Here is a 22842-nt window from a genome sequence, read left to right on the forward strand (position 1 = left end):
AGCAGACATCAGGAACTTTCCTTATATGTACTGTGTGAAACAAATTCCCTTCCTTACATCTACAGTATGCAAATGTACTATTGTCTTTGCTATAGGTGATTTTTCTTGTAATCAACAATACCAATTTAAAAATACAATCCTGGAAGATTAACAACTTAAAATCAGACATTCCTTTCAACTGAACTCTGGATAACAGTGCTAGATATCTTTTAGCTGATTAAGGGTCCTGACGCTTTCTGACCCTCTTAGATGTATGACTACCCACTGTTTCATTACATCTTTCAAAGCTTCCTAATATTAATAACATTAAATATTAAATTATTAAGTATAAAAGGAGTTAAACTTCAAACTGAAGATTTTGGGGGCAAAATCAAATTTTTAACATTTACAATAATCCAGATGATCTCAGAAGAATACTAACACAATTAAGTAATATTAATCAGGTTATGAATAATTCTACAATTTGTCTGAAGAATATGCCAAGCATAACTGTCATGCCAAAAGAAAATATGTTAGTGTGTTTTCCACAATGCAAGAAGAGATTCACTAACATATGATCAAACCAATTGCAACTACACTGGCAGTCAAATTTCATTATTTTTCTTCTATATTTTCTTAGCCTGTATAGTAAGCAATTCTTGCACCAGAACTGGACAGGTGCAAATAGGATTCTCCTATTCAATTTGAAGAATGTGAAGGATTTTAATATTGTTACACATAGATCTAGGTAAAGAAACTTTAGAAAGATCATTGCAGGTAAAATACATCCTCTTGAAAATTAATATTTTTAATATAGATTTCTCAAATTTGTTTCACCTATCACTATTCCATCTGGGGTTAAATACATTGTAACTATTTTAATATATAGTAGACAACTCAAAAGGACCAAAAAATCAGATCAACCTACCCAATAAGGAAACTGCTACTAAACACTAAAATTCCCAGTGTAACATATATTCTTAAAAATTTGTACATACTACTTTTTTAAAAAAAGGATTGAGATTTGCTTTTATAAAAAGCTATTTAAGTTTGGGGCAGTTTCAGCACATTTCCTAGCAACAGTCGTGCTGATGACATTTGAACTGCTGAGCCAGTGATTCGTCCAGGTGAAAAAACTTCCATGATGAACGAGTAGTAGAAAAAGGGATAGAGAAAAGCCCTGCATTTTAAAGCTGATGTTATCTAGTGCAGATAAATAGCTTTAACATATGTACATCAAAAGAGGTTTTTGTTTTTTGGTATGGAAAAAGAAGGGAAACTTAGCTATGAGCTCCATAAAACAAGCTGGATGATGAGACATCCTGGTTTTCATATTAAGTTAGCAGGCTGGTTAAACATCCTTGCCTGATGATCAAATGCCCAGGTCCCTTTCCTTTGCCACTGCTAATGTAAAGTGCATCTTGAACCGAAATGTATTAGAGTTTGGGCACACCAAATAAAGATATTTATTTGGATGAGAGCTAGCTAGCCAAGGCTTAATCCTGACAAGACTGACATGATACTGATTAGCAGAGGCAAGCAGCTAGAGATGCTAAGAATAATATCTGGCCCTTTAATTGAGGTTGTACACCTTTAGTTGGGTCAGGTTTATGATGTAAAAATATGGTTGGGCTCTCAGCTGCTACTAGGAAAGCAGGCAGCAGCAATAGCAATGTCAGGTTTGTATCATCCACAGACAGCTTGGGGGTTGCAACCATTCCTTTCAGATTAGGACCTTACAACTACCATCCATGCCCTTGTCACTTCAAGATTAGACAAATGCAATGACATTTATACAGAGCTGCACCTTAAAAAGCATTCAGAAACAAAAGCAGAGGCAGAATGCAGCACTCTGCTTGGTAAGTAGAGTACCTCACCGTGATTATATTCAATCCATGCTGCATGGGCTGCCTATGGGTTTGTGTGTGATTTTTAAGGTGGTTTTGACCTGTAGAGGTCAAAATGGTTGAGCCTTTATGTACCAGAATGCCTTTACCCATGTCATGCCATCACAGTTGAAAGCAGCAGAAATACTAGACGTGAAGTCCCACTGAAGGGATTGCTGGCAGGGCATTCTCTAGGAGAGCTTTATGGCTTTGGAATTTACTCACTTTGTCCAAAGTTGTCCAAATCCAATGACCTACAGGAACACTGCAAAAGCTCATCTTTGCATCCTTTCTTTTCTTCCCCCAACCCTCCCAGCATTTGGGGAAATTGTTAGGGGGCAGCAGGAAGGGGAAGATTAATTGAGTTGTTTGGTTTGTTGGTAGTAGGTTGAGGTGACTGTATGGCTGTGCTTTAGTTATATTTGGTTATTTTTTTCTTGTTTATACTTTTAAAGTTCTGCCAGGAGTCCCTTGAGAATACAGATAGGCACTCTTTATTTAGACTTGTATGAACTAAAAAAGAAATCAATTGTTCAGAACAGACTAATGTAGGATGTATGTGCAGCAGACTGCTAGAACTTCTGCTACAAAAAAAAGTAGCAAGAGTATACCTGTGTGTGTCTGGATATACTTTGTACTAAATAGTACAAGTCCCATCAAATTTAAGTAACCTGCACACATGGACCATTATAAATATTTCAGTTAAATGAAAAACTGGATGTGTTGGCTGTAATTGTTAAGGCATAAGAGCACTGCTGAGTCTCATGCCACCTCATTGCATATGTCATTTCAGTCTTGATGGCAGCTTAGTTCTGATGAAGAGGTGATTATTAAAGTTGGGTAATGTCAGAATAAGGAAAATTACAAATTGTTCAATGACAACTAGGAAAGAAAAAAGTGCAGAAATACACTGAACCCTTGCTAGAATGCAGATTTGGGATCCATGCACGGTATTGCGTTAACCCTGGGACCGCGTTATAGCAGAGACTGTGTTAAAATGAATTGCGATTAAAGTAATTAAATTTTGGATCCATGGCTGCGACCGCGTTATATGCAAATTTATGCTATATAGACGCGTGTTCTAGCGAGGGTCGATGCATGTTTCCATTTTATCTACTTTGGTTCTTATATTATGCCAGGGACTCATACTATGGTGATCGATACCAGTATAAAACTGTAAGATAGAGGGGTCCAGAATAACATGGCTGCCTGAAGCCTGAGCTCTGAGGGGGATATCAAATTTATCTGCATCCATCAACCCTCAAAACCTATTAAACTCCCCCAAAATCAGCAGATTTGAAGAAGATGGATTCTCCAAAAAATCAAAATATTTAAAAAAGAGATACCTCAACTAAGAAGAGTGTTACTGGCTCAGAATGTGAAGAGCCTTCTCAAACTCCAAGTGGCAGTCAAATCAGGCAGAAATGCCAAGGCTGAAGAAAATCAAATGGCGGGTATTTTTGAGTAGATCTTTGAGTGTAAGGCCATGAAAGAGGATCTGATGCCCAATCTTCTAGCACTAATGAAGAAAGTTACTGCTGTGAAAAGAGTATGTCACTGTGCCAGAAACTGGCCTAAGAGAAACAAGTGAGACACAGTCATAAGGCACTGATGGAAGACAGACAGACAGAGATGCATCTTAAACTGGATGATATAGAAAAAATAGAGAAGGAAAAATTAAGGGAATAACTGAAAACACTGTTGACTGAAATACAATCTGGTATATAAAAACTTTAATTGCAGAGTCATTACATCTGAGCTCTCTAGAACAGGTGAAGTTGGAGAGAGCACACACAGTGCTGCTTCCCGCACCTGGATCTCATAATAATGGACCCAGAGATCTAATTGTGAAATTTCACGATCTGAATATGAAAAAAAGCCAGAGAGCATTCACTGCTCATACTCAGAGGCCGCAAGCTACAATTTTTCCATGACCCTTCTGTCATAACTTCAAAAAAGAGAAGGGAGCTGGGGGGGAAATTACAACAGAACTCAGGATGGCAGATATCCGCTACAGATGTGAATTCCTATTTAAACTCTAATTCAGCTTCCTAAGTCAGTATTATACAGTAAGCAACTTTAAACAAGAAAAAAATACACTCCCAATTACTATCTCAGACATACAGAAGAATATTACAGAAGTAGTAACGAAAGATAAATTGCCGAAAAACTCTTGGCAGTTGAAACACAAGAAAAGGAAGATAGGAGAAGAAAAGACTCTAGAAACTGTACTGGCATTGGAAGAAATGAAGCTGAGAAAGAAACCTCTAATACATGAGGAATAACCTAAATATTAACCAGAAGGAACTTCTTGGGGGTCACCAAGGATGAACAGTAAGTACGTTAATGTTATGAAAAAAATTGTATGAAGTTTGTTTATTTGGGGCCACCATAACTCTGCTGGTAGATTCTAAAACAGAGGAAAATATATTACAGTAAGAGGGGATTTGGAGGGATGTCCCAGGGATAGTGGAGATTGGAGAAAATAGAGAGGGTATGGGGAGGAGTTTTTAGGGGTTCTTTGTAAATGACCCCCATGTAAATCAGATGATCAGATGGCAATCTGTCCCTAAGAACATATGTTAAGGTCCCACAGATGGAGAATGTACCTCCTTTAGATTGCAAGAGAAGCAGTGCAAGTGTTCATAGGCCGAGTACAGGGGTTTCAGATTCCACAAAACACAATCATTTTGGAACTGATTTATATGCTATGTTGGTATTTTACTTATGGATTTAAAGTAAGGGGAGAGGAGAGGGAATCAGGGAGGTCGGGGAGATCATTACAAGAAATAAATAGGGAAGCTTACAAACAGAAAGCAAGCCATATTCAGACACACGATCATGAATGCAACATAATAAACGAGAGAAACTAACCATGTAAGGGTTTGTGCCAAACTAAAGAACAGTAAGTTTTTCAATAAGCTAAATAGAGACAAGGTGGGTGAGGCAATATCTTTTATTGGACCAGCTTCTGATGGCAAGAGAGACAAGCTTTTGAGCTTACACACAGCTCTTCTTCTTCAGTCATGGGAAAGCTACTCAAAGTGTCACAGCTAAAAACAAGGTGGAACAGATTGTTCAGCATAAGTAGATAGCATATTGTAAGAGGTTGTTCAAGGTGAAGTTGCCAGTTAACACCTTTGGCTAGTTAACACCTTTGCAAGTGTTAACCCCACCTTGCAGGGTCATAGAAACTGGGCTCCACCCTGAGCATCTACATAATTAAACATCCCCTTAGCATGAGCCAGCTGGCATAGGCGCACCGCAGGCGTCTCATTGTCGTGTAGACATGCCCTCTGAGTAGCTTTTCCAGATCTTCATAGAATCATAGAATATCAGGGTTGGAAGGGACCTAGTCCAACCCCCTGTTCAAAGCAGGGCAAATTCCCAGTTAGTTTTTTTGTGTTTTTTTTTTAAACCCCAGTTCCGTAAATGGCCCCTTCAAGGATTGAACTCACAACCCTGGGTTTAGCAGGCCAATGCTCAAACCACTGAGCTATCCCTCCCCTCTGAAGAAGAGCTCTGTGTAAACTCAAAAGCTTATCTCTTTCACCAACAGAATTTGGTCCAATAAAAGACCCATTTTGTCTCTCTAATATCCTGGGAACAACACAGCTACAACCCCACTGCAAACAATATGTTAAATAGTTTTTCTCAATGGCTCTTCCTTATAAAGTAACCTCTCTGAATGTCAAAAGGGCTAAACAATGTCATTAAAAGGAATAGCGCCTGGAAGAACTTAAAAAACCCACTCTCAGATTATTCCACTCATTTTCAGGAAGGTCAAAGAATGGACATGAAAGGTAATTTGTTTCAGCAGACTTTTTTGCTTCAGCTAAAGAAAAAAAACAGGAATGGAAATAATATTTGCTAAACATGCACCTTTTCCATTAAAGATCAATTTAAGCATAAGCAGGGATGGTTTATCTTGTTGGAGGGCGCAACTGCAGGGTTATTAACAACAGTGGGCTCAGTGTATGCTCCCAAACAAAAGCAAACCCCCGCTTTTTTAAGGGCTTCTTTAAAATACTGCAGCACTTTGTGGGAAAAATGGTTACTAACCTTTCATAACTGTTGTTTTTCCAAGATGTGTTGCTCATGTCCATTTCATGCTAGGTGTGTGCGTGCCACGTGCAGAGTTGCTAGAGTTTTTTCCCTCAGTGGTATCTGTAGGGCCAGCTCTAGCACCCTCTGGAGTCACACTCTTGGTGCTGTTGCTAGACTGAACAGGCGCACTGCAAACTGGTAGTGTGGCTGACCAACCACAAACCACAGGAATCTCCTGTGGCTGGGAAATATCCAGTAAGTACGCATCCTTCAGGTCGAGGGCAACATACCAGTCTCCAGGGAGGGAATGATGAAGGCCAGGGAGACCATATGGAACTTCAAACTTTTGAGGTATTTGTTGAGGTCTCGCACATCCACAATGGGGCGTAGGCCATCTTTGGCCTTCGGAATGAGAAAATACCAGGAGTAAAAAACCTTTCCCTCTTTGTTCCACAGGTACTTCCCCTATGGCCCCCAGTAGTAGGAGGGCTTGCACCTCCTGGGTGAGCAGGTGCTCGTGAGACGGGTCCCTGATGGAGGACGGGGAAGTGGGGTGGGAAAGAGGGACAGAAAGAAATTGGAGGGTGAACTTTATTGCCACAGTATTGAGAACCCAGTGGTCCGTAGTTATAGCGGTCCAAGCAGGGAGCTAAAGCAACAAATGGTGGGAAAATAAAGGATGAGACAGATCCTGGTTGCAGGCTGGGAGGTCGCCCTACCACTAAAGTATACCAAACTAGTAAGAACCGTTAACTATCCACTAAGTGTAACTATTTACAAAGAAAAAAGTTCAAAGAACCACTGAATGGGAACCATTTGCTAGAGCAAGGGGAGCATTCCAGTGCCAACACTGGCAGTAAGAAGGAACTGAAGGAGGCTGGCGGCATCCTTATACCATGCATCTGGGAACCACACCAGAGGACACTAGAGCCAGTTCCCTACGGATACCACTGAGGGTAAAAACTTCTGGCACCGGTGCACGTGGTGAGCACACACATCTACAATAGAATGGACATGAGCAAGCACTTGAAGAAGAATATATGATCATTTGAAGGACTGCTGGAGCAGGTTAAGTTGGTCACAAACTTATTCAACTTATTTCAACATCTAAACAAAATCTCTTTTCAATGTAAAAAATATATAGATATATGATATGATACTTGCCAAATCAGAATGATGATGAAATAATCATTTTCTCCAAACAGGAAGTCTAGTTTTAGATGCATTAGTCTTATAACCTGAAATCATATTTTATTTGCATATCTTTGTTCAATAGCTATGTAATAGCAAGCAGTATTATGCCTAGACAAATAATCTTTGTTTATGATTTTCACTATACACCAATATTCTCTAGGTTATCCATTCCTAAAACAATTTTTAAAGCAGTTATAGTCAAAGTAAAATAATATAAAGTTTCATAGTGATTCTCCCAGTGCCTGATCTGAAGCCCGTTGATGTTAATGGACTTTGTTTCAGGCCCAGGTTATTTCACATCAAATGTACTCAGTTTGTAAGTTAAAAGATGTTTTTCCTAGCTTCTAGTTCAGGGGTTGGCAACCTTCGGCACATGGCCCATCTGGAAGTGGCCACTGCTTCCCACAGCTCCCATTGACTGGGAACGGTGAACCGCAGTCACTGGGAGCTGCGGAGGGGCCGTGCCTGCGGACGGTCAACGCAAACAAAACGTCTCGCGGCCTGCCAGCGGATTACCCTGATGGGCCGTGTGCCGAAGGTTGCCGACCCCTGTTCTAGCCTGACAAACTCCAAAGAGTTAAACTGTTTTTTTCCCCTCTTACATCACTAGTATCAACAACTTATCCTTGATAGCAAACTATCTGTAGCTATAGTAGCATGTTCATAAGAAGGCTGTTGTAAGGGATTATGCTGCTACCATTCACATTTTAGTAGCAGTATTTAAGTATGCTAGCTGGGTTCAGAGCTAAGTGCAAACTGAATATTTTTATTTAACTTAAAATGTAGTGAAATATTTAGGTCAGAATGAATTTAGACTACTTATTCCCACTTTATTTTCTTATATTTAAATAGGTCACAATCTGACTTTATATTCAACTAAGCTTAAGGAACAAAAGGTATGAAGCTAAAGAATACTGTTTACAAAATAAGGAACATGTATACAGGGAAACTGTAATAAAAGACGCAATCTTCTCTTTAGCATTATGTTTACTACTCAATTCTTTCATTTTTGTGCTCAAGACAATCTGATTCTTCTAGGCCTTACCCTTTTCACACATCAAAAGTTCTATATAATCAAAGTTTCTCTAACAATTTAGTTGATGTATGAAGCAGAACATAGTATTTGAAATGCTACTAGTAGAAAGAAATTGTTTTGGTTGGCTAAATAAGTAAGTGGGTTTCACTTGAAGACACAGGTAATATTTTTTGTTGACTAAAACAAAAATCACTTTTCTAAGTAGCCACATCTTACAAAGGGCAAGCATGCCAAAACTTATTCTATTTCAAACTGTTCGCACAGTTTACATGTTGCTGTAATTTCCTTGTCCTTTTCACAAACAAAATATTTGGGTTGAAATAAGAGGTCTCTCCTTAATGGCACAAGCAAGTTATGACTCACTACAGAATCAATGGCAAGTTTGGTAGTGAGGAACAACAATTTTATACATGCATGAGTATCTGGCAGGGAAAATATAAAAAACCCTGGAAAAATAAATTATTACTGTGACTGAGTCTTGCAGAATTATCATGAAAATGTACCATCACATGCAAAACATCTACTTGCTCATTCTCATAAAGAGGAAGCAAATTTTACTTGCTTACCAAAAAATTGCCCCAGGTAAACAGCTGAACAAAATTTTGCATACCAGCTATATTTCTTACACTTTTCTCTCTTGCATTTAGAACTTTTTCCATTCTCCCTTCCTGCCAGCATACTGCTAATTAAGGTCACATTGTAACTGAAGACATTAAGTATCTTCATTCCTCATCCAAATTCCCCCCAATGAAGGATTAAGGCAAGAATATTATCATTTTTTATTTTGATTAAGAATTCACACAAAATAATTAGATCAACTATGAAATGTGTAAAGACTATACATTAAAGCAATGTATTTTTGATTTATGATTAGGGCTAAAAAAAAGCAGTTTGTTTCATTTAAGTGTCCTACAAACTTTCAATATCTTTTACAAATTTATAAACTGGGAATACAATCCAAGATTTGCATTTGGAATTTACTGCATAATTTCTGTTTATTACATACAATTGTTAATCTAACCAAATGAAATGAAGAATACCCAAGTGTCTGAAACTGACAAGTAGTACAGATACTTTTCAATAGCATTTCCAACTGTTCTAAATTTGAAATCTTCCTTAAAAATTTTAACAATCTGGCAGGAACTGTTCTCTACACTGTTTCAGACAGCACATCTAGGTTAGGCTTAAATTCTAAAGATTCCTTCAGAAAACCTTGCAGATATAGCTCAAGAAGCCAGGATGTTGTTACTCCCTGTTACTAGTGGCTTCTTTAAAAGTGAGAAACTGGAATTAAGACAACAATGTGCCTATTAAGCTTACCAACTTAAAGCACTGGATCCATGGGGGCTAAACTCCCAGGATTGGGGAAGAGATGTTAGATTTTCTTCATTTGATTTCACCTTTTCATAATAAATTAAGATCTTATATAACAAAAAAAAGAAAAATCTGTATAAAATTCACAACATTTTCCCTAGAAAGGAAAATCCTCAAAAACATCTTGAGGAAAGAAAAATTAAGATTTAATATTTAATTTATTTTACACATTTCCACAAGTAATAGATGAACTGCTCTCAGGAATGGTACTTTGTGTGAATGATAGTCAAAGCTGAAACATTCACCAGCTGGTAGGAGAGTTTAGGCATATAAATACACAATCAACTGAGGTTTCTGGAGGCACATCCATACTAAATAAATAGTATCTTCTCTACTAAAAAACTCAGTGTGCATTAAGAATCACAAAACTTGGCACTGAAAGGTCAAGAAATTAAAATTTCAGTTTACATTTTTCATCTAATCTCTATATTTGAACAATTTGCAGTCAGAGGAAAAAGTTTAAAAGCCTTACCAGTTTCCTGTGAATTCAACACTTCTAAGGCATGCATCATGGCACTTGCGAAGACATTGGCATCTTCTTTACTGCCAAAGTTAAGACCATACACCTGTCTAGCATCACGCCACTGGTGGAAGGTCTGTGTAGCTTGATTGTACTTCAATCCTTTTGGAATGGCACAATTTATTACCACCTATAATGACAAAGTAAATACTTGTAAGTACATTTTAAGTCTCAAATATTTACTGTGATTTTTTCCTAATACAATTGAGCTTTAATTACTTTCCTGTAGCCATTTTTGATTATTTAAATGTTTCATCCCATTTCTAAGAGATACAACAACACTTAGCTACTCATCAGAAGGCCAAGTGAACCTCTCCTTTTAAGCCAAGTCCCAACACTGCCCCAAATCTGTGGTGAAAACCTGGGGGCTGTCAATTTCTGCATAATTTTAAGGTTTAATTTTGTACTTCTTTTAACTATATGAACTTTCTGATGTGAGCCAAGACACCGTTTTCTTTCGGACTTTGAGAAGTATGTACTGTCCCCTTTTCTCTCAGTGGGGTGTTACTTTGCTATCATTAAGCTTCAGAGTTAAGTGTCAACTGCTTTTTCTATGACCATTTCATCAGGAATAACCTTGTAAACTGTGAATGTGTGTATGCTTGGATATCAGAAGTTGTTTACAACCCACAATCCAAAAGGCTGTCTCTGAGCTTTAACATGTCTGGTGGAGTGGCTTTCTGTGCATAGCAGGCAGGGAGAAAATTAGAGAGCTCTTGGGGGTGCTAAGTAGATATAGGTAGTTTAACAAGGAGATAAGCTTATTTAAACTCATTTGGCAGGTAATTGCAAGGTTTAACATGGACTCCACTCTAGACAGCTAACCACTCTTTGCCTGCCAAGCAAAGTTGAAAGTTAGATAAGAGTGGTGCTATTTGTGCAGCCTCTGGAGGTACCACTCAAGAGATTAAGAAAAAACTAAGGCTAAGGAAGTGGTCTTCTAATGAGCAGCACTGTACATTAAGTGATCTGTTTAAAGTGTTCCAAATATACTGAGATGGGGGTTGCCTTATATATGGGTCACTACAATGACGAAAAAAGTCTGCATTAAAACACAGCAATTATTTACCCTAGACCATATCAGTTGGCTTACAAATAAAAGCAGTGACCATTCTTATTGATCCTCATATCCCTGTGACCTTCATAATATGTTTTATAATACTTTAGAGCATATAAAAGGAAAAAATGCAACTGCCCCAGACTAAAATCCTACATAAATGTGTATGCAAATATGGTGCAACCCTTGAATTCCTGGCAAGTTACCACTGTGACTCTTTAAACTATCTTGGTGCCCTCCCTGATCCTGATCTGCTCTGTGGACTGGTGAGGTGTCTGATATAACTTAGATATATCCAGGGGCCAAAGTTATGGCAGTCACCCAGGCTCCTGAGCTGCACAGAATCTCTCCAGCCACAGCTCCAGAAGACCCCTCTAGATCAGGACTTGCAAAGGAGTCTTTGGGAAGCTGTCTTATGGCAATCTTCTGCAGTTCCTGAATAGGGGACAGCCAGATATGGGACTTTTGGGGCAGAGCGGAGACCCCTGACTGCCCCTATGCGTAGGAGATGGAGGGGACACACGCCGCTGCTTCTGGGAGCCACATGGAGCGGCCCCTGACCGTGCTCCCCGGCTGGAGCGCCGGTGCACCGAAGAGGGGAGCTGGGCAGCCGGATTTAAATGGCTGGCGGGCCAGATCCGGTCCCCGGGTCCCCCCCCCCCGCTCTACAAGGACGTGTGATGAGACCACATGTCTCTAGACTCCATCTTGGGATGTCAGTAATTTTCCACCGACCGGTCTGGGAACCAAGCTTTGAAACAAAGGGTTACCGCCATATGCAAAAGCTATATAAGGCAGCGAATGACATCATTTGCGGTTCTTCGCTCCCCACAAGACAACCCTGGAAACACCTGGGGAACAAAGACTGAACTGGGGGAAGTGCTGGACACAAGCTACAGAGATTTTTAGCCTAAGAATGAAACACCTGGGGATTCCAGGCTGTAAAGCAAGTGCTAAGTGCAGCTTGCCCCTTAAGAATCTGCAGCCTGCTTATATCATCTCTTAGGCCTGGTCTACACTATGAGTTTAGGTCGAATTTAGCAGCATTAAATCGAATTAAGCCTGGACACGTCCACACGACGAAGCCCTTTTTTTTTACTTAAAGGGCCCTTTAAACCGGTTTCTTTACTCCACCTCCAATGAAGGGATTAGCGCTAAAATCGGCCTTTGCGGGTCGGATTTGGGGTAGTGTGGACGGAATTCGTCGTTATTGGCCTCCGGGAGCTATCCCAGTGCTTCATTGTGACCGCTCTGGACAGCACTCTCAACTCAGATGCAATGACCAGGTAGACAGGAAAAGCCCCGCGAACTTTTGAATTTCATTTCCTGTTTGCCCAGCGTGGAGAGCACAGGTGACCACGCAGAGCTCATCAGCACAGGTAACCATGATGGAGTCCCAGGATCGCAAAAGAGCTCCAGCATAGACAGAACGGGAGGTACAGGATCTGCTCGTCATATGGGGAGACGAATCAGTGCTAGCTGAACTCCGTAGCAGCAGTAATATTTCAAAATATTAGAAAAAGTCTCAAAGGCCATGAAGGACAGAAGCCATAACAGGGATGCACAGCAGTGCCACGTGAAAATTAAGGCACTAAGGCAAGCCTACCACAAAGCCAGAGAGGCAAACGGAAGGTCCGGGGCAGAGCCGCAAACATGCCGCTTCTACGCGGAGCTGCATGCCATGCTAGGGGGTGCAGCCATCACTACCCCAATCGTGTGCTTTGACTCCATCAATGGAGAATCATGCAACAGGGAAGCAGGTTCGGGGTACGAGGAAGATGATGATGATGATGATGAAGAAGACAATGAAGATAGCTCACAGCAAGGAAGCGGAGAAACCGGTTTCCCCAACAGCCAGGATATATTTATCACCCTGGACCTGGGACCAGTAACCCCCGAACTCACCCAAGGTGTGCTCCCAGACCCTGAGGGCACACAAGGGACCTCTGGTGAGTGTACTTTTGTAAATATTACACATGGTTTAAAAGCAAGCGTGTTTAATGATTCATTTGCAATGGCAATCACGGCCAGTACAGCTACTGGAAAAGTCTGTTAACATGTATGGGGATGGAGCGGAAATCCTCCAAGGACATCTCCAGAAAGCTCTCCTTCATGTACTCATGTGCTGTGTAATGTGAACAGCAAAATTTAACGTGAAAGAATGTACCCATTGTTCTCTAAAATGTGTCTTTTTTAACCACCTCTCCCTTCTCCTCCACCAGCTGCAAATGTTTCTCCTTCACAGAGGCTAGTGAAGATTAGAAGGAGAAAACGGCGGACTTGGGATGATATGTTCTCGGAGCTCCAGATGTCCTCCCACGCTGATAGAGCACAGCAGAATGCGTGGAGGCAGTCAATGTCAGAGTGCAAAAAAGTACAATATGAATGAGAGGAGGGGTGGTGGGCTGAATCGCGGGCTGAAGAGAGCAAGTGGCGGGCTGAAGAGAATCGGTGGCGTCAGCTTGCTGACAGAAGGCAAGAGTCGATGCTCTGGCTGCTGGAGCATCAAACTGATATGGTCCAGCGTATGGTTGAGCTGCAGGAAAGGCAGCAGGAGCAGAGACCGCCGCTACAGCCCCTGTGTAACCAACAGCCCTCCTCCCCAAGTTCCATAGCCTCCTCACCCAGACGCCCAAGAAAGCAGTGCCCCCCCCCCCCCCCCCGGTCACCCAGTCACTCCACCCCAGATGATTGCCCGAGCATCAGAAGGCTGGCCTTTAATAAGTTTAAAAGTTTTAAACTGCAGTGTGTCCTTTTCCTTCCCTCCTCCCCAACCCCTCCCGGGCTACCTTGGCAGTTATCCTCTTAAGTGTGTGATGAATTAATAAAGAATGCATGAATGTGAAGTAACAATGACTTTATTGCCTCTGCAAGCGGTGCTCGAAGGAGGGAGGGGAGGGTGGTTAGTTTACAGGTAAGTAGAGTGAAGGGGGGGGGCGGAGGGTTCATCAAGGAGAAACAAACAGAAGTTTCACACCGTAGCCTGGCCAGTCACAAAACTCGTTTTCAAAGCTTCTCTGATGCGCACCGCGCCCTGCTGTACTCTTCTAACCGCCCTGGTGTCTGGCTGCGCGTAATCAGTGGCCAGGCGATTTGCCTCAACCTCCCACCCCGCCATAAATGTCTCCCCCTTATTCTCACAGATATTGTGGAGCGCACAGCAAGCAGCAACAACAATTGGAATATTGGCTTCGCTGAGCTCTATCCGAGTCAGTAAACTGCGCCAACGTGCTTTTAAACATCCAAATGCACATTCCACCACCATTCGACACTTGCTCAGCCTATAGCTGAACAGGTCCTGACTACTGTCCAGGCTGCCTGTGTACGGCTTCATGAGCCATGGCATTAAGGGGTAGGCTGGGTCCCCAAGGATAACGATAGGCATTTCAACATCCCCAATGGTTATTTTCTGGTCCGGGAAGAAAGTCCCTTCCTCCAGCTTTCGAAACAGACCAGAGTTCCTGAAGACACGAACATCATGTACCTTTCCTGGCCATCCCACGTTGATGTTAGTTTAATGTCCCTTGTGATCCACCAGGGCTTGCAGCAGCATTGAAAAATACCCCTTGCGGTTTATGTACTCGGTGGCTTGGTGCTCCTGTGACAAGATAGGGATATGGGTTCCGTCTATCGCCCCACCACAGTTTGGTAATCCCATTGCAGCAAAGCCATCCACTATGACCTGCACGTTTCCCAGAGTCACTACCCTTGATATCAGCAGGTCTTTGATTGCGTTGGCTACTTGGATCACAGCACCCCCCACAGTAGATTTACCCACTCCGAATTGATTCCCGACTGACCGGTAGCTGTCTGGAGTTGCAAGCTTCCACAGGGCTATCGCCACTTGCTTCTCAACTGTGAGGGCTGCTCTCATCTTGGTATTCTGGCGCTTCAGGGCAGGGGAAAGCAAGTCACAAAGTTCCATGAAAGTGCCCTTTCGCATGTGAATGTTTCGTAGCCACTGGGAATCATCCCACACCTGCAACACGATGCGGTCCCACCAGTCTGTGCTTGTTTCCCCAGCCCAGAATCGGCGTTCCACGCCATGAACCTGCCCCAGTAACACCATGATTTGCACATTGCTGGGGCCCGTACTTTGTGAGAGGTCTATGTCCATGTCAATTTCCTCATCACTCTCGTCACCGCTCTGCAATCGCCTCCTTGCCTGGTTTTGCTTTGGCATGTTCTGGCTCTGCATATACTCCAGGACAATGCATGTGGTGTTCATAGTGCTAATAATTGCCGTGGTGATCTCAGCAGGCTCCATGATCCCAGTGCTATGGCATCTGGGCTGAAAAAAGGTGAGAAACTATTGTCTGATGGAGGGGAGGGAGGGGTGAGTGACGACATGGCTTACAGGGAATTAAAATCAACAAAGGTGGCTGTGCATCAGGGAGAAACACAAACAACTGTCACACAGAATGGCACCCCCAAAGATTGAACTCAAAACCCTGGGTTAGCAGGCCATTGATTTCACAGAGGGAGGGGGAAGCAAATGAATACAGAACAAATCTGGTCCATCTATTTTTTAGATCTTAAGCTGGCAGCAGATGGTGCAGCATGACTGATAGCCATCGGCATCTTCTGGGTGCTTGGCAGAAAATGCTGTATTACGACTGCTAACCATCATCGTCAAGACGGTTCAATAGGACTGCCAGCAGGACTGAGTCTCGAGGAGACAAAACATATCTGCCCAGGTGCCTCTGACTGAACTCACTGAGGAATATGACGATGATGGATATCAATTGTAATACACCATCCACTGCCAGAAGGCAAGGAGCTGCTGCTGTATAGTAATGCAGCCCCATGTCTGCCAGCACCCAGATGGCCGATGAAGGCTACCAGTCATACTGCACCGTCTACTGCCAAAAGGCAATTAGCTGCTGCTGTGTAGCAATACAGTACCACATCTGCTGGCACCCAGATGACATATGGTGACGGTGAGCTGAGCGGGCTCCATGCTTGTCGTGGTATGCTGTCTGCACAGGTAACCCAAGTAAAAAGGCTCGAATCGATTGTTTGCCGTTGCTCTGACAGAGGGGGAGGAGCCTGACGACATGTACCCAGAACCCCCCGCTACACTGTTTTTGCATCATCAGGCATTGGGATCTCAACCCAGAATTCCAATGGGCAGCAAAGACTGCAGGAACTATGGGATAGCTACCCACAGTGCAACGCTCTGGAAGTCGACGGTAGCCTCAGTACTGTGGACGCGGTCCGCCGACTTAATGCACTTAGAGCATTTTATGTGGGGACACACACAATTGACTGTATAAAACCGATTTCTATAAAACCGGCTTCTATAAATTCGACCTAATTTCGTACTGTAGACATACCCTTAGGGTGAGAATCTGCTATTCATATCCAATCTATTTAGTATATTATGTTTAGTTTGCATTTTGTGTTTATTTGCTAGGTAATCTGCTTTGATCTCTTATAATCACTTAAAATTGATCTTTTGTAGTTAATAAACTTGTTTTTGCTCTGTCCAAACCAGTGAGTTGGAGTAAGGTGTGTGGGAATCATAATTCGGGGCAAAAGGCTGTTAAATATTCCTCTCCAGATTAAGCTCATAAAATTCACCCCCTCCCTCACGCTGTAAAGTTCCCTCTGCAGCGCAAAATGGTATAATTTAGGGTTTATACTCCAGAGGTAGTGTGTGCTTGAGAACTGGAAAGTAACCTTCCTATGCCTGGTCTAGCCAGAGAGCCTGCTTGTAACTGCAGCTGGGTGTGTCCCTACCTGCATGTATGCTAGTGAAAGTGCAGGCTGGAGGGCTTTGTAGCTTGGGACAGCAGTACAGTGTGATAGGGAGACCAGGCTGGTGGGTCAGAGTACTCAGTGGTACCCCAGGTCCAGGTGGCACTCAGGGGGAGCCCATTACACCTCCATCCTCACAGGGTCCAGGAGCTCAGGCTCCAGTCCAAGTCTGAACATCTACACAGCGATTTTTCAGCCCTGGAGCCTGAGCCCTGTAAGCCCAAGTCAGCTGACCCAAGACGGCCATGGGTTTTTTAATCCCTGTGTAGACATATTCTCAGATTCCACAGTGAGTTTGTAGGGTTGGCAGTTTGAAACAAAATCTTTACATGTAAACTGCTCGGAGTTGATCTCAAAGCCATTAATACCAAAAATATGTACCTGTGTGATACCAAAGACATTTTACAGAGTAGAACTGCATTATTAAAAGATTTTATGGGCTCAGACCACAAAGTTTTGTATGCAAACATGGTAAGAGATTTCCAGAATAGAAGACTTTCTACCTTTATCTATTTGAGAAAACATGGACCTTATTCTGCTTCCATTACATCAGCTTAAAACCACAGTAATATCAATAGTTATGTCTACAGTCACACCAGTTTAACTAAAACTGCATTTTGTCCATATTTCTTTAATTGAAATTCCCCAATGTACATCTGCATTAATTTACAGTTAAGGTAGTTATACTCAAGTTCTAGCCCTTATTTAGTAAGTTTACTGCTGTTAAAGCTAAACCTTGAGAAGTATGGAAGTGATCAGTTAAGGTAACATTTTATTATTGTTGTAGTTTATGCAGTTGCTTAATATTGATGTGAAAATTCACCAGAAACATTCCCATAACCACATTAGGTCTAATTCACAAAATGTATAGTACCAGTGAATTTTCAATATACACATCAATATACACTTTTCATGGAACATGATAGCCACAGATTAGTGACGAGTAGGTTAACAGTTTTCATACATACCTTGAGAATCAAACAATGTAATTGGAATGTATAATGTAAATGTTGACATTAATACTAAGTAAATCATTAACTGTAAGAGCAACAGAATGTTGCCTTAGTTTATCATGTGTGTACATTAAAATTCAGTATTTTTGTTTTTGAAATAGTTCCTAGATATTTTCTATAAAGGTTATACTATTCACTCTAGCAACCTTAGCTAAGTTGATATTTTTATAAATGAAAATTTATTTAAAACCAACACTGCCAAACAAAGCATTTATAATCCAATAGCAGGATTTTTTTTTGAAGTTACAGGAGACTGAACAAAATGCACCTGTCAAGATCAGAAACATGACTGACCATACCACCATCAGTAACTGTCATTTTATATTGGAAAGTGGGGATATTGTAAAGTCAAAGTAAATTTGTCAAGTATGCCTTAAGATGCATTATTTTACTATTTATTAAAGTTCCCAAACACAGCCATTTATCATGCAGTTTTAGAATGCATACCGAATACACTATCAATTTTTGCCATAGGTTTATCAGACAATTAATTTGCATGGTCAGCAGTGAAATATCTGAAAAAAGACCCATTAGTTATAAAAAATATTGATATATAAAATTAGAGATGGAACATGAGAAAAATTGACCTCCTTTCTAGTACTATTTTTAATATTTCAGTCAAATGCCGTTAGTGAGGACAAACCATTTTAAGTTACAGAAGTTCACATTTAAACCAGTATTGTCCCCACAATATACACATCCAGATAAGTAATCAGGTAATTATACAAAGATCTGTATAAAATATATCAAGATCAATCTATAACTAAGCTTCAACACAATCTGCATAACAAAAACAGAATCCATAAAGCATTGAATTTCATTAGTGTTTTTTTCCTATCAAGACTCCACGGTTAACATAGCAACATCTCAGCTATTATACATTAGAAGCAAGAGGAAAACCAAGGACAGGGCAGGCCCATTACTCAATAAGGGAGGGAAATAACAGAAAATGTGGAAATGGCAGAGGTGCTTAATGACTTCGTTTCGGTTTTCACCAAGAAGGTTGGTGGTGTTTGGACATCTAACATAGTGAATGTCAGTGAAAATGAGGTAGGCTCAGAGGCTAAAATAGGAAAAGAACAAGTTAAAAATTACTTAGACAAGTTAGATGTCTTCAGGTCACCAGGGCCTGATGAAATGCATCCTAGAATACTCAAGTTGCTGACTGAGGCGATATCTGACCCGTTAGCGATTATCTTTGAAAAGTCACGGAAGACAGGAGAGATTCCAGATGACTGGAAAAGGGCAAATATAGTGCCAATCTATAAAAAGGGAAATAAGGATGACCTGGGGAATTACAGACCTGTCCATTTAACTTCTGTACCCGGAAAGATAATGGAGCAAATAATTAAGCAATCAATTTGCAAACATCTAAAAGATAATAAGGTGATAAGTGACAGTCAGCATGGATTTGTCAAGAACAAATAGTGTCAAACCAACCTGATAGCTTTCTTTGACAAGGTAACAAGCCTTGTGGATGGGGGTGGGAGTGGGGAAGAGGGGCGCGGGGGGAAAGCGGTAGACCTGGTATATCTTGATTTTAGTAAAGCTTTCGATACTGTCTCATATGACCTTCTCATAAACAAACTGGGAAAATACAACCTAGATGGAGCTACTAAGGTGGGTGCAAAACTGGTTGAAAAACCATTCCCAGAGAGTAGTTATCAGTGGTTCATGGTCATTCTGGAAAGGCATAATGAGTGGGGTCCCGCAAGGATCAGTGATGGGTCTGGTTCTGTTCAATATTGTCATCAATGATTTAGATTAGCAATTCTCAAACTTCAGGTTTCAGAGTAGCAGCCGTGTTAGTCTGTATCCGCAAAAAGAAGAACAGGAGTTAGTCTCTAAGGTGCCACAAGTACTCCTGTAATTCTCAAACTGTGGGTCACGACCCACTTTGAGGTCATGACCCCATTTTAATAGGGTTGCTATTGCTAGGACTGCTGGGGTTCGAAGCTGAAGCCGAAGCCTGAGCCCCACCGCCTGGAGCGGAAGTTGAAGCCCAAGGGATTCAGCCCTGGGTGGCAGGGCTCAGGCCCCCTTCCCAGGGCTGCAGACCTTGAGCTTCAGCTTTGTCCTCCGCATCCAGGGTGATCGGACTCGGGCGAGCGCAGGCGTCAGTCTCCCCTCCTGGGGTCGTGTAGTAATTTTTGTTGTCAAAAGGGGCTCGCGGTGCAATGAAGTTGGAGAACCCCTAATTCAGATAATGGCATACAGAGTACACAAAGTTTACAGATGATACCAAGCTGGGAGGGGTTTTAAGTGCTTTGGAGGATAGGATTAAAATTCAAAGTGATCTGGAGAAACTGGAGAAATGGTCTGAAATAAACAGGATGAAATTCAATAAGGACAAATGCAAAGTACTCCACTTAGGGTACGTCTTCACTTACCGGAGGGTCCGGCGGCAGGCAATCGATGTTCTGGGATCGATTTATCGCGTCTGGTTAAGACGCGATAAATCGATCCCGGAAGTGCTCGCTGTCGACGCCGGTACTCCAGCTCGCCGAGAGGAGTACGCGGCATCGACGGGGGAGCCTTCCTGCCGCGTCTGGACCCGCGGTAAGTTCGGACTAAGGTACTTCGAATTCAGCTACGTTATTAACGTAGCTGAATTTGCGTACCTTAGTCTGAAGTGGGGGCTTAGTGGGGACCAGGCCTTAGGAAGGAACACTCAGTTGCACACATACAAAATGGGAAATGACTGCCTAGGAAGGAGTACTGTGGATAGGGATCTGGGGGTCATAGTGGACCACAAGCTACATATGAGTCAACAGTATAATGCTGTTGCAAAAAAAAAAAAAGCGAACATCATTCTGAGATGTATTAGCAGGAGTGTCGTAAGCAAGACACAAAGTAATTCTTTTGCTCTACTCCGCGCTGATTAGGCCTCAACTGGAGTAGTGTGTCCAGTTCTGGGCACCACATTCCAGGAACGATGTGGACAAATTGGAGAAAGTCCAGAGAAGAGCAACAAAAAATGATTATAGGTTTAGAAAGCATGACCTATGAGGGAAGATTGGAAAAACAGGATTTGTTTAGTCTGGAAAAGAGAAGATCGAGAAGGGACATAACAGTTTTCAAGTACATAAAAGGTTGTTACAAGGAGGGAGAGAAATAGTTAATTTCTGAGGACAGGACAAGAAGCAATGGGCTTAAATTGCGGCAAGGGAAGTTTAGGTTGGACATTAGGAAAAACTTCCTGTCAGGGTGGTTAAATACTGGGATAAATTGCCTAGGGAGGTTGTGAAATCTCCATCATTGGAGATTTAAGAGCAGGTTAGACAAACACCTGTCAGGGATGGTCTAGATAATACTTAGTCCTGCCATGAGAGCAGGGGACTGGACTAGATGACCTCTCAAGGTCCCTTCCAGTCCTATGATTCTTTAATTTAAAAAAAGTTTAGACAGTTAACGGCAATCTCAGAGTCATCTGTAATTCTACCAGTTGAGTTAGATCTGCAGCAAAGTAATTTTACAAATCACAACATGACAGGAACTAGCGTATCAGCATGCACATTTTGCTTCATGGAAGACTGTCAATCCTAAATACTGTATTATTTCACACCTTAAATTTAGTTCAGCTTCAGAGAAAGATAGTCCAATTAATATTTCTGTATTTTTTTTCTTTTAAATGAAGATTTGTCAAACTTTGACATCAGAAGTAAAATACCTTGCCCGTATAGTGGAATTATTTTAACACTAGAGAGATTAACATCTACTTATTCTTTGTAGAAAAAAAAACAAAAATGAAGGTATTGTACTTGATTTTGCTTATTTAATGATTTTTGTCCAAAGCACATGGCATAGTTTTAGGGCATCACCTACACTACAGAAACTGAGTTGGGGACCTTATTACAACATGGTTGTCCCCTGACTAGAATACAGAAGGATAAATTTTGTAGCATTGACTGTGTTGCAATTAAGTTGCATAACGAGGCTAAAGCTTTAGACATGTCCTCAGGTTCCCAAAGTGATTTCTGTAAGGCAAATGTGCCCTTCCACAGCACAGTCTGAACAAAAACCATATTCAGTTTCCATGGATTCACATGCATAATCAGTGAATTAGAAGCAGCATGTGCATCTAGATCTGAACATACAAGTTTATCCTGATGCATTACCATGAGTCAGTTGTTCTCCGGATGTCAAACACAGTAGTAGCAGAAGACAAAAACTCCAAATTAAATCTGTATATGTCTATTAGATTTAATTTACAAGGACTGAAAAAAGGGAGAGCTGCACCTTTGACAGCTTCCCTTTAACCATCTCAATGAGAACTGCCAGAAAATAGTTAAACATAAATGAGTTTTGTCACTTTTGCTTCTCACTACATTCACTTTCATGGACAACTGAATGTTGATGAGATACCCAATACAAGAGTACTACTTTCACATCACCCTCCAATAGCATTAGTGCCCAAACTTTTCCTCTCGAAACCCCTCCCCTCCCCCCCCCCCATCAGTAATGGAATGTGTCCGAGGCCCCTTGGGCCAAAAGCCGAGCTGTGGCTGGGAACAGAGCTGCAGCTGTGGCCAGGAACAGCGCCGGAGTGGAGTTGGGAGCAGAGCAGGGCTGGGTGGTGTTCCCTCCCCACCCCACGTGGGGATTGGCCTGGGCCCTGCAGCACCCCCCTTGATGTTCCTGCACAGCCCCTTAAGGGGCACGGCCCACCGTTCTGGGGACCACTGCTCTATGGTGTTGAAAGAGTGGTGGAGCTAAACCATTTCTTGACTCTCAAAGCCTAGGATGCCACCTTCTCCATGCAAGAGATGTAAAACTTAGTTTAAGTTATTCTAAAGACTTGATTATAGGGGAAAGTTATGCTAGTATAAACTAGGATGTTAATTTAAACAAATGTACCAGCATTAACCCCACCCCACCTCATGCAGACACTTATTCCAGTATGACTGCCTTTTTTGATTCACTACGTTGCTTGGAAAAAAGTTGCTCTTTCATCAGAATAAGAGTAACCGCAATGG

General features: G+C 41.7%; 1 protein-coding gene across 13 annotated transcripts in view; it reads right to left on the bottom strand.

Moving 5' to 3' along the window:
• Positions 1-22842, bottom strand: part of ENAH (ENAH actin regulator) — a 181462-nt gene that overhangs the window by 66655 nt on the left and 91965 nt on the right. For all 13 annotated transcript variants that reach the window (XM_034764682.1, XM_034764680.1, XM_034764679.1 and 10 more), the window contains exon 3: positions 9989-10166. In XM_034764682.1, coding sequence (XP_034620573.1) covers positions 9989-10166 — 178 coding nt within the window. The remainder of the gene's footprint in view (positions 1-9988; positions 10167-22842) is intronic.

This window comes from Trachemys scripta, chromosome 3 (genome assembly GCF_013100865.1).
Source record: "Trachemys scripta elegans isolate TJP31775 chromosome 3, CAS_Tse_1.0, whole genome shotgun sequence".
Classification (NCBI taxonomy): domain Eukaryota; kingdom Metazoa; phylum Chordata; order Testudines; family Emydidae; genus Trachemys; species Trachemys scripta.